The sequence below is a fragment of the Grampus griseus genome (genome assembly GCF_964374135.1).
Source record: "Grampus griseus genome assembly, chromosome: 7".
Taxonomy (NCBI): domain Eukaryota; kingdom Metazoa; phylum Chordata; class Mammalia; order Artiodactyla; family Delphinidae; genus Grampus; species Grampus griseus.
In genome coordinates, this window is record NC_139001.1 from 60,255,092 (window position 1) to 60,273,884 (window position 18,793).

The following is an 18,793-nucleotide window of genomic DNA, read 5'->3' on the forward strand; positions in this document are numbered from 1 at the left end:
GCAAAAAAAAAAAAAACACAACAAAAAAACAGAAAAAGAGGGAAAGCAGGTGACTTTTGTGACAAATCTATTATTTCTTTCACCTATTCTCGTTCTTCCTAAACGATCCCCACACCTCCTTTACATTGCATTTTAGAAAAATGGACAGATTGTCTATAATCTTATCTTCATGGTAGAAATTTAATATGGAAATTTTAATGATAGAAACTTGAATTCTAAGTGAATTAAGCAGTTATAAGCTCAGTGCTTTATTTAAAAAATGAATATTATAGAACTGCAGGATGTTAAAACTTCCCAGACCACAGTTTTAAATCACAGACCAAGTTAAAAAATTATAATTCAAACACCTCAGAAATCAAAGGTGCAAAAACACTTGATTGCTTCTGCAGTTAACCTTTATCTTGGCCGGAAAAAGCAGCAAAAAAATAATAGGCAATACAGTACCTTAGGGACTGGATGAGCTGAAGAAACTGCAGCCGGCAAAACTATACTGTGTGAAATCTCTCTTTGTCTTCGGAAAAAGAAATTTCTTCTTTGTTGACTGCTTGACTGCTTGTGTAAGTAGATATGATTGAGTGATGAAGAGAAAATCCTGTGACAACCTAGAAGCAGAAATAGACATATCTTAAGTAAAAAAAAAACTACTTAGTGCTACATTTTAAGATGTTGCATTGTTGTCTATTAGATCATTATTATAATCCTTTATTGGCTCAAAAAAGAAAAAGCTCCAAATAGAAAGGAAAGCAGTGGTATTCTGAGTTCTAGTACAATAGTAGCAAAGCATATTTATTAGCTAATAGTATGTTTACATAAATGTTTGACAATGGAAAACTCTATTCTAGTGGGTAAAAAACATATAGAAACATCTGCTAAACACCAGGTCTATAAAAAGAGCAATTTCTGCTGTGGTACCTTAAAAGCAGCCATGTCCAGGATGACCCTAGATTCAGGGCACTGTTTGGGTGGCTTTAAGTTCTTTAAAGCCATTTTCCTTTCACGACTCCTGGACAAATTACCAGCTGCACTTTTTGCCCTCGATAGGATTACTACTCTGTGTTAAGTTCATGTGCAGCGAGGCATTATACTGAAATTCATTGTAATGAATGCTCCAGTCAGATAAAGACTAAATAGCAAAACTGTAGGGTGTAACCCTGAAAGAAAACGAATGTAGGGTCCTAAAGTACCCACAACAGGAATTTAGAAATATCTATCAAAATTTTAAATGCACACATCCTTTGACTCAGCAATTCATCTCCTAGGACTCTACTGTATGCAATGATGGATGTTTGAAGATGAACTGTAGCACTGTTTGTGGTAGAAAAAAATGGGAAATAATCCAAATGTCCAATCGTAGGGGACTGGTTAAATATATTATGGTAAATCTATACAACAGAAAACTATAGAGGTATTAAAGAGAATAAGCTAAATCATCTCTATGTATTGACATTGAAAGAGGTCACAATATATTGTTAGGAAAATAGCAAATGCTGAGCCGTACATATTAAAAGTTCATTAAAAGGAGCTTATGTAAAAAGCTCATGTAAAAAGAACTTATACATTTATACAGGCTTGTATATGCCTATAAAATTTCTGAAAATTGATATTCAGCAACAGTGGTTATTTCTGGGGTATCTGATTGGGGCTGGGGTGGGGAGGAAGACTTACCGATTCCTTCTGTTTTCTTCTATACTGATTGACTTTTAAAAACATTCACTTGCATTACTTTTATAATTAAAACAATAGTTTTAAAAATCCCCAACATGCCATAATTGCATGTCAGGTGTTGGCAAACTACAGCCCAAAGGGCAAATCTGCCCTGCTGCCTATTTTTATATAGCCCCAACCTGAAAGTGATTTTTATATTTATAAATGGTTGAAAAAAATCATATTTTGTAATGTGAAATTATACAATATTCAAATTTCAGTGCCCATAAATAAAGGTTTATTGGAACATAGCTACACTCATTCACTTACAATTAGCCATGGCTGCTTTTGAGCGACAGTGGCAGAGTTGAGTAGTTGTGACAGAGAACATATGGCTCACAAAGCCTAAGATATTTACTACCTGCCCCTTAGAGAAGAATTTTGTCGACTCCCGGTCTAGAGCACTGGTTCTCGAAATGTGGTACCCAGACCAGCATATTAGTATCACATGGGGAAAAGATGCAAATTCTTGGGCCCCTCCTCAATTTACTGACTCAGACTCTGGGATGTGGTCAGCAATCTGTGTTTTAACAATCCCTCACCAGAGTGATTCTCATGCACACTAAAGTTTGAGAATTACTGGCCTAGAGTAATCTTTCAGCTGTGAAACATAATGGAAACACAAATTGCAGGTGAGTATTAGCCCCAAAACTCAAGATCTCTAAGTGGGAGAAAGGAAAAATGGGAAAAAGGCGCAGAAGCAAACAAACCCCTATAGTCATTGACTCAGTGTCCTAAGTTTCACTCAATTATGTTCTTCCAGAAAGCTGAAAGTAACATTGTTGAATCAAACTTACAGAGGTGTTTCAGGTATTATTTTAAACAATTCCAAATACCAGACAAAATGCTGCCAGTAATATCACTTCTTTAAAAAAAAAAAAGTTGCTTGATAGAGGCAGGTACATATTCCCTAAAGCTTGTAAAGTACAACATTTCCCTAAAGACAACACCACCAGCCCCAGGATGTTAATTGTCTATGAGGGGCAGGGTAGTTTCCTAGTAAAAGCAGATGGTTGGAAAGCAGAAGCCTGGACTTCTGTCTCAGCTCTACTACTTGGTAGCTGTGTGGCCCTGAGCAAGTGTCTTGTTTTGAGTCTCAAGTGAGAATTAATTGGAATAAAGTCTGTGAAAGTGCCCTGCCTTTAGTAGATGCCCCCCAAAATGGTAGTTCCTTCAAGAATACTTGAAAAGTAAAATGAGAAAGAAACCCTGGGCTTCACTATAGCTTCTAATACTGAGAACTTATTGTACGTCAATTACTATGCTAGGCCCTTTACATATGGTAGCTCATTAATCTTCCTGAGAACCCTGTAAACTGTAAACTGTTATTACTCATTCCACAGTTGAAGATACGGAAGCACACAAAGGTAAGTAACTCTGCCAGAGTGCCAAAGCTGCGGGAAAGCAGGTCCAGTTGCCTTCATGAAGTATACTGCTCTCTCATGCGTGAGAAAAAGATGAGCTAACAACACACAAGGACACACTCTGAAAATGTAAAAGGCCTCACAAAACTAGTAAAAGTTACCACTATTATTATTTTTTTTTTGCAAAAGTGGTGATGGGTTGACCTAATCCATCCTCTTTCTCAAGCCAAACTCCCTTTGCTGACCAAATACATGCTGTAGAGGTTTGGCTGGGCAGTCTGTGGACACAGAATGGAAAAATCTGGGTCCCAGTTAAAGCCAAGGAAAGGCTCAGGTGGAATCAATCCATGATTCTGGGCTCCCTAACTGCATCCCTAGGTAGGACCAAAGACAAGCTCCCAAGTGTTTTCCCTTCTGAGAAAAGCATGTATTATGATGACTATTAATAACAATAACACTAATAGAAATAGAAAACAATAATAGTGGTTAACACTTAATGGCCAGTTTCTTTAATTAAGCACAGTGCTAGGTGCTCCACACACATTAAGTCTTACCAGTGCTGTTAGGGAGGCGGGCAGCTGTTGATGTCACTAGTTTATGGATGAGGAACAAAGGCTCACACCTCTGGTGGCCCCAGCTAGAGTCCTCGAAGTCTGAATCCAGGGCTGTGTCTGCCGCTCCAAGCTGCCTTTCAACAGTGTGCACGGGCTCTAGTAGCTGGTATGCTTTGCTATAGCATGTGTTTTTTCAGGGATTCGATTTCAAAGAAATTTTTTTTTAGTCATGAAAAAAAAATAAACATCATGGAACCAGCCAACATTCAGAATGAAGGTATTTTTCATGAAAAGTCTTAGAACCGATTTAACTGGGAGGCATTGTGGTAGTGAAAATAACATGAGCTTTGAAGTCAGATCTGAATTACCAAAACTTCTGAGCCCCATTTCTTCACCATTACATGGGAATAGTAGTGCTTTCCTCACCACCAGGTTGTTGTGAACATTAGTTGAGATAACACATATCCCTAAACCATCTTTTAAAAGTAGGCGCTCCATGGGGGAGTTCCCTTGTGGCCTAGTGGTTAGGATTCCAGGCTTTCACTGCCATGGCCTGGGTTCAATCCCTGGTCGGGGAACTGAGATCCTGCAAGACATGTGGTGTGGCCAAAAAAATAAAAAAATTAAAAAGTAGCCACCCCAAAAATGTTAATGTCTTTTCCTTTCCCTTCTCAACACTCAACATGTTTACCTGTGGGCCTTGAAATTTACTTATTCTTTTATTTGACAATTACTTACTGAGCTCCTCCTACATGCCATGCTTTGGACACGAGGTGAACCAGGTGACAAAGTCCCTGCCTCAGGGAGCTCATATTCCGTGGTGCGACACAGACAAGAAGCAAACAAATACATTCGATTATAACACATGGTGATATTCCTGATGAAAAATGGGCCCGAATGACACCGCATTGGAGCTAGAGGTTCTGCTCCTGGTCCTGCCAGGAGCTAACTGTGTGACCTCGGGCAGTAACAACAGCAGTGAACACTGGCTGAGAGCCTACTGGTGCCAAGCTCTGTGCTGAGCACTTCACAGACACTATCAACTGCTACAGAAGGTTTAGTAAAATGAGGGAGTGAACTTCATAATCTTTGAGGTCTATTTTTTTTAATATAAATTTATTTATTTATTTTGGCTGCGTTGGGTCTTCGTTGCTGCGCACGGGCTTTCTCTAGTTGCAGTGAGCTGGGGCTACCCTTCATTGCGGTGCGCGGGCTTCTCATTGCGGTGGCTTCTCTTGTTGCGGAGCACGGGCTCTAGGCGCACGGGCTTCAGTAGTTGTGCCTCGTGGGCTCTAGAGTGCAGGCTCAGTAGTTGTGGTGCACGGGCTTAGTTGCTCCGCGGCATGTGGGATCTTCCCGGACCAGGGCTCGAACCCATCCCCTGTATTGGCAGGCGGATTCTTAACCACTGCGCCACCAGGGAAGTCCCTGACGTCTCTTTTAGCTCTGAAAATGTGTGCCTTCATTCAGCAGCTTCTGACTGTCATGCTATGTCCCAGGCAATGGGACGATGTAGAGTCTGATCAATTTTAGGACTCATGTAGATTTTTTTCAATGCAGCTGATAACATGAAAGAGAGGTCATCTTTATCAGTATTATCAAGTTCAAGTACACAGTCATTACAGGGGGAATCTTTCCAATGTTCTTAAACTCAACGCATGAAGTCATCAGGTCTCTACTAGGAGATCTGAATGAGGCTTCTCAGACATTCACTTCTAGAATGAACAGTGTCGCCAACATACCTGTTCTGCTAAATAATGGGCTCACTGCCAGAAAGAGGCAAGCACCTTCACACATGACTTAAACATTGGGAACACAGCCTGAACATATCCAATCTGTTGACAATTATGGTTTTGCAGTGTTCTCAGCAACTCCACTTCCATAAGATACATTTTTATTGGAAGCAAAATCTTTTCTTTCAATCTGATAAAAGACACCCTATAAATGTTGTCACAAAGTAACAGGATAATAAGGTACCATACCGTGTTTATTCTACTAACTATTCATTACAAACCAGAAAAAAAACCCCAACAATTTAGTGTTTTCACAGGTGAAATGAAGAAATGGTCTTACATCAATATGTGCCTTTAGAAGATAATGGCTCTCCAATTAACATGACAAAAAATGCGGGGGGAGATCCTCAACTTTGCTTATCATAGTGTAATTCATAAATAGCAATTAACAAATTTTCTAAATGCAGAGGGAGTAAAATTAAAATCCCCCATCCCAATTATACTCAGGGTCACAAACTACATTATCTGCTATAGATCAGTCTAGAAAAGGTTTGTTGAATTTCCTATATATTTCCTTTCTTTTTAAAAGCACTGCTTTGTACATCCAAAATGAACACATATGTTATACATCTGTTATATTTCAATTTAAAAAATAACTAAATAGAAGAACTGCTGATACCTTCTAATAACTACATGTAACTTCCAACTTGCTACTGTCAGTGTTACACAGCTAATTTGATGATGTCCATCATCAGAGGCAGGGACACCAGGCAGGTTTCCATCAGCCTCGGGACTGGCCCCTCGGTCTTCTGGGCATCATCATTCACCCAGGACTCACAGCAAACCCTCTTTTGTTAAAGCTATTTTTAGGAAACAAGAGTTAAGTTGACTAATCTGAAGTTTAGGAGATGCCAGTAGGAAATCATCAGAAACCTCAGAAGAGGAGAGCCCCAGATCAGCAAGGAGCTGCTTTGGACTAATTTGATCTTAAAAGACATGATCATAGCGAGTGTTGTTACTGTCAATTATGTAACAGAAACTCTATATAAGGTTTCCTTAGGCAGTAAATCTATACATTATTAGTTATGAATACTAGAATACTTACTGTTATCACAGGTAATAACAAGAATTTATTTTCAGTGTCATAAAAATTCTATTAGCTCCTAGTTTGAGCTGAATGTCAAAAATTATAAGCAACTGCTTCTTTCCTTCCACGGAGGAGCACGCTGTGCGGCCTGAATGTCTATTGAAATTGCTATATGACCCTTGGATCCTGCAGCACATTTTTCATATTCTAAATTTGTATTTGAAATGTAAATCTAGGTTACAGTTTTAAATATTTTCATATTCGGTAATAACATCAATTTCTAAAAGCTGCATTTTATTTCCCTTTACAGATTAAGTCTGAAAGGTGGGACTACAGAATTCAAGTATGATGGGGGAAGAATGCATTTAAAATAACTAATATTGCTGCACATGACATGCCCTATATTCACTGGCCTCTTACTCAGGGTTCATTTTAATTGTTATCTGCACGTGCATTCTATACCACATAATGAAAAGCTTCCATTTCACCCACTGAGCCCTGGGTTTTTATGTGCACCTCTACTAATGACCCTTAATTAAGCCGATTTTACCCTCGGAAATGCAAGTTTTCTTTTGGTCAACAAGTATTTTTAAGAGAGTTCTGAATGAACTTCCAAAGAGACATTTAAAATGCCTATTAATGCTTATTATCTTAAGCAGTTGTAAAACTGAACAAAGTACATTTGTACTCAAGTGTGGGCTACCAACACCTCTATGTTTCACTGTACGTTTCCAGGGAAGCACTTTCACCCTCCAGAGTGCCATCAATCCTCAGTTACGGTATGTTTCAGAGGCTTCAAGTATCTGGGTAGAAAACAACACAATAAAGTAGCCTGTATCACTTTACACTAGCCAACAATGTCAACCAGAGATAATATGTAATTTAAAAGACACCCTGTAAAATGTCTTGCTGAATGTATTTTTTCGTAATGATCAGCAAATGTCAAAGTCTAGTAACAAAACTATTATTTATAGCATATCAACATCTAATTGATTTTACAAATGGAGGCAATTATTTTGGATGAAGGGAGGAATGCCTGCCAGATTTAAATGATTTATGATTACTAAGAGAAAACAACGTTTTGCTAATTCATTTTCAAATATGGCTCTTACACTCATTGATGATTTTAATTTTAAATCAAAGGATTTGCTAAAATAATATATTAACTCTAAAAAAAAGCAACTTGTGACAGCAATTCAAGATATTTTTAACTGTTTAGAAATATTGCTTCCTACAGTAGGCTCAGGAGGGACTGTACCACAGAAATACATTTTCAAGGTGCTGATTTAGAACCACAGAAAGATCACAGTTCATGAACTCCAACCAATTACCCAGGGTAGGAGTACAGGCTCTTACAGCACGGTGAATGCAGCCATGTCTCATATTTCCTGACCTAAAACATTGACTGTCCGCTTGATAGGTTTGATAACTTGCACAAATGTCGTGAAAGGAAAATTAAATAGTCTGCCTCACTCTCTGTAACTCCCATTGATTTTTATAATCTAGTAGTAAGAGGTACATGTTTTAAGAGTAAATGAGAAAGTAAGTTCCTTCCCATATCAAGGAGACTATAACGCAGAAGAGAAGCTCACATTTCACAAGAAATAACCTGTGCATCTGTTGAAGAAGAAGAAGAAAAAGAAGGGAAAAAAACCCAAAACGGCTAGAGGAATGCCCCAGGCTGAAGCAGATACTGATTGGGCAGAGCTTAAGGACAAGGGCCCTTGGAACTAAACAAAAGCAAATTCATTCTGTTGACAGATGTTGATTACATCAAAGCAACAAGGAACTCCCCCAACTCCCATTTTTTAAAAAACAATTAATACCTCTCTATAATCTACACAATAAGGACAAAGTAAGTTTTTAAACCAATCATAACAGACATTATTAAACTTGTTTTTTAAAAGTTTTGGTTGAGTTCTGGTGTGCTTTTAGCTACGAGCTTCTCCAAACAGTGCTTTATTCATTCCCACGGACATGTCTGGGGAGCTAAGCTGCCCATGCCATCAGCCCCTTCCTTCCAGGGGTTAACTGCTCTAACTGCCAAATAAAATACAGAGCAAGCCATGTAATTATGGAGACAGTCAAAGGGCAGGCTCTATTTTGAAATCTATTTGCACGGACAAGGTCTTCCAATTGAGCTTACAGGAAACAAGCTGGTAAAGAGCCTCCTTTTCCCCAGATGCTTTCCACACTTTTTCTCCAATTCAGAAAATCATGGATATGGACACCATACACCATTACTTCCTGGATTTCAAGCTAAGATGCCATTACAAGGAGAAGAGTGGATCTGTTTCACAAACCTGTAAAAAAAACCTTTTTTTTTCTTAATTAACAGCATTTGGCAACAGCATCCGGCAACAGCCTCTGGACGATAAAGCTACAGTGTTTATTAAACAACATTTCTCAAGAGGATACAGGCCAATTGTTATGCAGGTGTTGGAAAACAGATCATTTTCTTTAATGCTCAAAATAAAGCACATAGTCAAGTCTAAAGTACGCTGACATAAACACTTATCTGAAATAAAGATTCTACTCGACATGCAACAGGGTTGTCCTTGAAGTTATTTATAGCTAAGCTGGCTAAAACAGTAACAAAGATTCCACAGAAATAAAAAAAAAAGAAATGTGTAAAGTATTTTATGTGACACAAAATCACAAGTCACTTTTATGCTGAAACATAAAAATTTGTCCGAGTTGCTTAGAGCTCTAAGTTTGCAATTTCTATGAGACTTTATCATACTCATATTAGAATTGGGCCACTACAACTAATAACACTAAGTAGTCAGAGGAAGGTGAGATAGTAGTCTTCACCACACATATGAGGCTGTGGATGTAACTCATCATCAAGCCTATAAACCAGAGCCTGGGAGTCCTGGTTCTAAAGAAGATGAGCTGGAAAGCCAGCCACAGAGCACTTCTGGGAAGAGGAAGGGTGGCGGCCTGAGGGCACCCCCTACCAATAATAACAACATTCAAGAATGATGCCCAGGTCATGGCAAAACATGACCTTCCCCAAGGCTCCATCAGGAAGTTGGCTCAGTGCTACATCCCTCTTCCTTTTTAACAAAATGTATCAATAGCAACTGATAGAGTATAATGTCAATGACAAGTTCAGAAATGGGTTTAGGAAAAATACTTCATTTTGCTACTTAACAAAAGCTAATTGGATAATATGTTGTTATTCATTAATTTACATCACTAGCACCTAGGGATCTGTGATTTAAACGAAAAGCATTCCCCTCTTCTTGGGTGACAAAAACAACCCAACCTATTCTAGAAACACAGATCAATAAACATACCTATTTAATAAAGTAGACTCATGTTTGTGAACCTAGAAAAAAGTTCCTTTAGGCCGGCCCAGTCGTAGCCAGGGGAGGAGTGTCAAAGATTATAGTAAGAACACAAAATCTAAATCTGAAAGCAGATCATTTGGTGGATAAGTGGAAGTTACACAGAAATCATTCATCTGTAAAAGGAACTAGGACTACTGTATGAAATTTCTCCATTTAAGATGAAAAACGTTTAGTTCAACATTTGAATTTAAATTCCTCTTTATAATCATAAAATATTGAGTCACACTGAAATAGTATATGCTTAGAAAATCCCATTGTGTCTCAGCTAAAGTTTAGAGAAAAGCAGCTTTTTAGCACTTCAACAATACATATACTCAGGCAACTTCTTGGACAAAGAAATATTGTACCCTTTCACAGGAAATAAAGAAGCTGTTTATTAGGGCTGTGGTTAAAATGTAATAATTCATTCCAGTTGAGCCCTGTGAAAAATGTCATCAAAATATCATTTTCTTTGCCAGATTTTCTGGATGCCGTAGTATCATTTAAATACAGAATAAAAGTCAAGCTCTGATCAGAGTAGAAGTACGACACCAAAATGACCCAAAAGCAAACATTCATTCTGTCAAAGTAACAGGAAAGAATTTCACACAGTCCTGATACCCAGAGAATGCACACTTCTAGGTTAGCACAGAACATCTGGCAAACTTCAACTTTCCAAAGTCTCTCAAAAAAACATTCCTATTACCTCACATACTTGGGTTAAAGAAGAGGAAAACATAGAAAAAAATTTATATTAAAGCACACAAGTAAGCATCAGAAAGAGCAGTTTCACAGAAATAACACATGGAATTCAGTTTTAGAGAAAGTCTGTATAAAAGTATCATGAGTTTACAAAAAACTGACATAATAAGAAAGTCCTTCTTTAATTCTTTAAAGAAGACTATTCTTAAATACTACTGTCATGTAAAATACTACTCAAAATATTAGTTATTTGGATAAAAATAGCCAGTAATAGAAGATGTTGGGACTTATAATTTATGATCAAAGGCACAGCTTTAGTATGAATATTTTTCAATTGTACTAAAGCCTTTGAAAAGACTGTAATTTTAATCTTCCTCTCACAACAGGGTCAACTGAATTCTATATGCAACATGCTCTAGTTATATTGTTGGATGCATTTCTTTTTTCTTTTTTTTATGAGCCCTTTAAAGTTATTTATGCAAATAATTGGTATAAAATAGCTCAGAGCTTTGACCCAAACTACAGTATCATTACCAAAAAACCCCTAAAAAACCCAAAAAATCTTAATATTTTCCTGAGAATGCTTTCACTGTACAGCTCCAAGTGAAAGGCATGGAACAAAAAGAAACCATTTGAATATAAATCCTACGGTGGTATTTTGACAATCGTGGGAGTTCTGCCCTGTAACCAGGCAATAGAAGTGGTAGGTAGTTAGGTAGGTCAATAATCACAACCGAAAATAAGAAAGCTAAGCTCCAGGAAAACAATATATTTTCAGCTTCTGCAGTTGAGATTACACAGATTCAAGACAAGAGAAGGCAGGATCACTCATCAAGGAGTCATTTTCACAAAAAATAAAGAGAAAATACACAGTAGCCTCTTTAGCAAAAGAAAAAAGTTCCAAATTATCTGAAGGTAGCTTTTTGAAGTGATGTAGTTATGTTGCCACAAATAACTTTATATTTAATTCAACTATGTAGCCTTAGTTAACCACATGAAGAAATAACAGCTCCATTGCTTTAAGAATTAATGCAAAAAGTACAATGTATTAAAATGGTACAGGCTTAAAAGAGGCGTCCCACAGAAGCCTGCTTACAAATTGGCTCTTGTATTTTTTATTTTTCAGATGTGGATGCTCAGCTATAAAATCATTATTTTCTGTACTAAAGATTAAAAATGAAAACCACTGCCACCACTACCCAAATGTGTACTCTTTACCTGTATAAAGCAGGCTGCCTCTCACAGCTGAAAACACAATATTACTTGAAATCCGTAGCTGACCAAGGTCATTCACACTTGGTGGAATGAAAAATTCATCATCTCATTTTTAGATTAAAGTCTTCAGTAGAGCCACAGTCCTGAAATATTTAATGTGTACAATAGCTGAAGCATGCTATTGTCTAATGTGAACACTTTTTGAACTATAGTTCTACCAGAGTGTTATAAAACAAAAACAAAAATGCCAAGATAAAACATAGCCCATTTGGAGGTAAAAATAAATAGTAGAATTTCAAACACTTTATATTTTGCTTGTGAATGTGCCATGGGATTTTCCTCTGAAAGGTGTGCCTTTCTAATTATATTTACTTGAGTTCTTGTTTAAATTGTTTTCCCTTCTCTGAGCATTAGTTGGTTTACTTGGACAAGTTAGTTAAATTCTCTAAGCCTTAGTTTGCTCATCCGTTAACAGGAATAACAATACCTTCTTCACAGGGTTGCTATGATAACTGTATGACATGAGGTATGGAGAGTGGCACAAGGTAAGCACTCGATAAATGGTAATTATGATCACTGGTTGCCTGACTATGTATGGGAGAAGGTCACTCTAAAATGGACTGATCAGTAGGTAGAAACCAGCCTGAACGTCAAAATGTGTTTTGGATAATTCACAAAGTAAGTACTTCACAAAATATTCATGAGATCCTAGGTTGGGTCCCAGAACTGCTACTTAAAAACCATGCTATCCAAAGCACTGGTCCTCTCCTGCCTTTATCACAGGACCACCCTGACCATCAAATGAGACTGCAGATGTATAAACACTTTATAAACCAGACGGCATCTCATGATTGTAGTGTATTGAGAGAAGGCTTAAATTCAGTAGGATGAATCATGTACAGCCTAATTTTGACATTTTTCTGAGAGTTCTTGGTGGGGCCTTGCTAGAAAGCTGATGGTAAAGTCTAAGGAAAATCTCTTCTTCCATTCAGAAGCATAAACGATCCCAGCTTTATTCAAGAATCATATCCTTCCAAACACATTAGTATATGGAATAGATTTTATATTTGTGCAAAGGGTGGGATGAGAGAAGTATGTTTTAGAAAGATTCTACTTGGGAGTGAACACATCCCCTGTAAAGCTCCTTACCGCAAATGATTTTGAGACAGCAGAATGTTATTTTTATTCTGTTATTAAATAGTGTTCAGTCAATGTTATGCTTAGCCATAAACTGTTACGTTGTCCTTGGTAACCTCAGTAACTTAGTTTGTAAGAGTTTAAACACATTTGTTTGACTATTTAATAGAAATATTCTAGAGCTCACCGAATCTTATTGTTTAAATGTACCAAGAAGTCTCCTTTGCATAAAAATTCCTGTTTATTAAACAGTAATACAAGAACGTATTTATATTTCAAGCACTACCAACATACATCATTTATGACAAAAAAGGCAAGCACTGCATAAGAAATGCTCAATCACTGTCAATCACAGACACTAAAATATAAAAACCAAAGCAAGCCGTGTGAACTGCATTAAATTCAGCTAAGCACAGAACTACCAAAAGAACAAAAAAAAAAACCAAATAATTATCAGTGACTCACAGATCTATTTACATGAGATACACAAAATAACGTGCAAAGGTGTAACCATGGTAACGTGATAGCCTAAATTGAGTGCCTTTAAAATTTCCACTTATTTAAACACTATGCAAACTGATGTCCTTACAAAATTTAAATATTTCAAAAGTAGTCAAAGCTTATCTTTGTTATCTGATCATTGATCAAAATAGTTTCAACTATAAATCAGCTGTCTTTAAAATTATTCATGGCCCAATTTAATGAAACCATGATAAAAATATCAAACAATTTTTTCTAATTTTTCAGCAAACTATTTTCACAACCACTGATTAACAATTGAAACAACTCAGCTGTATACAATAAATCTCATAATAGTCAAGTAATATTAAAACATGCTTTGACATAAAGACTTTTCTTAAACTCATACTGTTGCGAGTAACCACCCCCCTTCTAATTAGCTACTGAAGCAGTAATGCTATCAGCTGTTTCAGTTTACAGGTGATTTTCACTGACAATTACCATTTGAATAGTTTAATATTTAATGCTATAGTTAGTCCTAATGTCTTCTATTTTATTTCTTAAGCTACAGGAGTAAAACATTATTTTGTAGTTCACTGGCTCCCACACTTAAGATGTAATGTTTAGTGTGTATTTCATTATGCAGATGAGCAATGGATGTTGCTTGACATGATTTAAATGGGTCAACAGTATTTTCCTAGTCACGTTAATCATTCAGACAGCTAGAATTTAAAATATGGCCTTGAAAACTAAAACTGGAGAATCTATTCACACAAATGACACTCACCATTGGCGGGTTATCTAGGATGTGGTTAAGGAGAAGGAAGAGTTACAGACTTTGAACACATGTTTCATTATTTACTCGGAAACCACTTCAAGACCCTAGCTCTGTTTTCAGAATCTAAGTGAACACCCACAGGGACAGATTTCTGAGATACCAAACTGTAGTTAAAAAAAAAGCATTAGATGGAAATCTATGAAAACTTTTTCATTTGAGAAGAAAGAATAAAATTTGGGGAGCCCAGCTGTAAATGAGACAGGGCCCCAAGGGTATGATCAGGCAAATGGTATCTATACAAATATACCGCAGCATGGATGAGGACACAGCACTCACTTTGGACAACCATCATGTCTTCACCCGCTGATGGCTCCTAGGAAGTGAAGAAGAGAAGGAGAAAAAGAAAAAGCAGAACTGGCCTTTAGAAATAGCTGCAAATCATCTTGTTCCAGATGCATCAAAAGAAAGAATCTGATGAGGAACATGGAGAGAGACAGATGGGAACCCATGAACAGCAACTCCAGTTTCCTCTTCCCTTCATTGTCATGACTGACCTCTCCACTGAGTCTGACCGAGGGACGCTCTGGTCTACATGGCTAGGCAATATGCTGGAAGACCATCCTGGACAACCATCCTACCACTTTGTTCCATATGAATTAGGTGCTTTCAAATAAAAGTATGGAAGCCACATGCAATCGCTTCCCTCCCACCAGAAGCTCTTCAGGGGGTCTTTGGCAGCTGTGAAGAAGACAGTGCGCGGCATTAGCTTTCTCTTTCTGAACTCACTTCACAAGGGTCATCCTCCTAAGTGGATGTGCTCTGTCCTTGCCTGAAACCACACAGGATGAGCCAGAGTTCATGGGAAGCCTACTTTTTTTTTTTCTGATTATGAAAATGGTATATGCATGGTATTAAACATTTTTATAACAATACTGAGAAAGCATAAATAGTATAAAGTAAAAAATGGTAAAGAGCTTCCTCAAATGATCACTGTTAACATTCAGCAAACACACTTTAGACCATTTCTCTATGTACCCATTAATATATTTTTATTATATTTTTAATAGTATATTAATTTATATTTTATAAATATTCTGTTTGTACATGTAGTTTTATAAACTGCTATTCTGAAAGCTAGTAATTTCTCTCCACAGTATACAGAAGTTTCCTGTCTTTTTTTTTAAATTAATTAATTAATTTTATTTTTGACTGCGTTGGGTCTTCGTTGCTGCACGTGGGCTTTCTCTAGTTGCGGCGAGTGGGGACTTCTCTTCGTTGCGGTGCGCGGGCTTCTCATTGCGGTGGCTTCTCTTGTTGCGGAGCAGGGGCTCTGGCCGCGCGGGCTTCAGTAGTTGTGGCCCGTGGGCTCAGTAGTTCTGGCCTGCGGGCTCAGTAGTTGTGGCACACGGGCTTAGTTGCTCCGCGGCATGTGGAACTCCCGGACTGGGGCTGGAACCCATGTCCCTTGCATTGGCAGGCAGATTCCCAACTACTGTGCCACCAGGGAATCCCAAGATACCTGTCTTTAACAAAAACTATAGATCTACATGATACTTTTTATCCTCCTGGGTTACTGGTTTCATAGTACTCCTTTATATGGATGGGTAACATAGCACTTTATTTAACTGATGATGAGCATTTAGGTGAGTTCTTCTGTTTTGTGCCCTGCACAATATACCTTTTACAAATACATGTATTTGTAATTTTTTTTTTAGCTTAAATTCCCAGAAGTAGAATTCTTGGGTTAAAAAATATACAAAATTCTGACATATCTGCAAAACTGCTCTCCACAAAAGAGCAATTTATATTCCCAATGGTACCTATTCCCCTACACCCTCACCACTATTATTAGTGTTGAAACCTTTGTCAGTCTGATAAACGAAAAATGGTATCTCGCTTTTACTTGTTTTTCTTCAGATACTACTGAGGTTGAAGATCTCTTTATTTATGTATTTATATTCTTTTGTGAAATCTCCATTTAGGTCTTGTGGGTTGTTTCTTACTGGATTTACTTTATGTGTGCTCTGTGAATTAGAAACATTAAACATTTGTGTACTATATTGTTTCAAATTTTTTTTCAGTTTGCCATTTGCATTTCAACTTTGTTTGAAGTGTGGGCTTAGGGACTTCCCTGGTGGCTCAGTGGTTAAGAATCCACCTGCCAATACAGGGGACATGGGTTCGAGCTCTGGTCCAGGAAGATCCCACATGCCACGGAGCAACTAAGCCCGTGCGCCACAACCACTGAAGCCTGCGCGCCTAGAGCCGGTGCTCCCAACAAGAGAAGTGATCGCAATAAGAAGCCCGCGCACCGCAACGAAGAGTAGGCCCCGCTCACCACAACTAGAGAAAGCCCGTGCGCAGCAACAAAGACCCAACACAGCCAAAAATAAATAAAATTAGATATTATTAAACAAAATAAAATAAAGTGTGGGCTTATATTGAATTTATAGATTAATCTAGGGAGACTATGACTCTCTAAAATATTTAGTTGTCTTATTTAAGAGATGTCCTTACATTTACTGCAGTCTTCTTTACTATATCTCAGTAGACATCTAATGTCTTCACATAGGCCCTGTATATTCCTTATTATTTGTTTACTCTGGGATATTTTATATTCTTGGTTGTTATCATAAATGGATTTTTTCCATTATATTACCTGCCTAAACATAGGACAATAATTGTTTTTCTTTTAAAAAAAACATAAGTTTTAAAAAGTTGAAATATAATATTCCACTGTCATACTTTCATGCTCCTTAATATATAAAAAAAATCAAACAGACATACAGACTCACATGCTTTTTCCACTGGAAAGAAGTGAGTTGGGACTGACTGGGTTTAACTAGACTTTCCTTTCCATCACTGCCAACTCACCCCCTCCTACCTTGTCTCGCCCCAACGTTACCCTCCCTCTTCTCAAATATGAAGTGTTAAACGAGGTAGGCTAACAGGTGCTGGAAGTGCCCGTAAATTAAAGGCACCAAAACAGGACAGATTTTTGGCAAAGGTTTGATATTTAAAATATTCCCCCTCAAAAGCAATGACCTAATCATGAGGGGTTGGGGGAAAGAGAACTTTTTAAGACTTATTATTCTACACTTACCTAAATTTACAGCTTAGTCTTGTTTTTGTGTTGAGTTGTGTGTCTGGGTTGGGATGGGGCAACTGTAATCTTTTCAGTGGTAGGGTTCCATCTTAATTCAGCCTTTATGCAGCTGTAACTGTGCCTGTAGGCACAAGAAGGTCTGACTGCATTGAGCAAACAGCACAATTACGAAAATTCCCCTCATCTTATAACAGTGAAAGAAATCAAGAACTTTAAATAAAAATAAATTTAAAACTAATCTGCCAGCTTTCCAACCAAGGTCTCTGTATAGCTCTAGTTGCCAGGATCCTCTCATATTCAGTTTGACTTCCCCCTGGGAAGACAAATGTTCCTTAAAGTTGTAGAAGGGGGGCCAGGGTGTGTGTGGGAAAAATCCTCTCCTTACCGTTCTCTTAGAGCAAATGCTCTCCTGACGTATTCTCTTCCATGAGTTTCAGAATACTACTTCCAACTCCACCTGCAAGTTTGGAAAATCCCTATGACATATATTTGGCAGAAAAAAATGACTACTTTTTTGCATTATAAATATCTGATCCATAGGTAATAGCATGGAGGATTATACCCTTTTCTCTACTTTTACCTATATTTGAAATTTTCAATAATAAAAAATTTAAAGAGCATTTGGTCTAGCACTAAAAAAGAAAAATAGCTTTCCTAAAGAATTCAGAGAGGGCTTCCCTGGTGGCACAGTGGTTAAGAATCTGCCTGCCGATGCAGGGAACACAGGTTCAAGCCCTGGTCCGGGAAGATCCCACATGCCACGGAACAACTAAGCCTGTGAGCCACAACTACTGAGCCTGTGCTCTAGGGCCCACAAGCCACAACTACTGAAGCCTGCACACCTAGAGCCTGTGCTCCACACCAAGAGAAGCCACTGCAATGAGAAGCCGGCGCACCTCAACAAAGAGCAGTCCCTGCTCACCGCAACTAGAGAAAAGCCCGTGCACAGTAACGAAGACCCAATGCAGCCAAAAATAAAATAAAATAAAAGAATTCAAAAAGTGTAGGAAATAGAAGAGTTATTCTAAATCTAGCATGCTGTTTACAATGAAAAAACAAAGTATTTAAAATGAGCATTGATCTGCAATTGCTCCTGTTAGGAATAGCCCCAGGACTGATGCTTCTTGATGGTAGAAACTGCAGAGTTATTCACACATTTCTAATTTGCAGTTTACAGCAACGCATCCTTCTTTGGAGTAAACCTGGGGTTGAGTTTTAACTGCTCATATGTTATGCAAGTTAAACTCCTAAAGTACATTATAGCACAAGAGGGCACAGGTTTGGACACCAAACTCTTTCTGAGCACAGTGTGATATAAGGTGCTGGCTGGGATCTGAAAAGTGTCTCGGGCTTGGCCATCATGGTGATATACAGAGAGGCAGGAAGTCTTCATGGAAGTTCAACACTGGAAGTGCTGAAGAAACACTGCAGTGAGGGAAGTTCCATTTCCACCTCTGTGTCATAAAACCTTAGGCAGCAAGTAGATTTTTGCACAATGGTATGGGGCCCCTCAGGTAAGTATTTCAGGGATAATACATAAAACAGGAAGGCCATAAATCCTGTAAAGGGGGTAGCAGTGGACTGACATGGACAGAATTTACACCTAGAATTAATGTGTC

The 18,793-nt window shown here is 37.9% G+C and overlaps 1 protein-coding gene across 1 annotated transcript in view; it reads right to left on the minus strand.

Moving 5' to 3' along the window:
• The window catches only part of METAP1D (methionyl aminopeptidase type 1D, mitochondrial), a gene marked incomplete at its 5' end in the record, with an annotated part of 78,826 nt that overhangs the window by 17,254 nt on the left and 42,779 nt on the right, over window positions 1–18,793 (minus strand). The window contains one exon of the mRNA XM_082658375.1: window positions 445–602. Within this exon, the coding sequence (XP_082514501.1) occupies window positions 445–602 (158 nt within the window). The remainder of the gene's footprint in view (window positions 1–444; window positions 603–18,793) is intronic.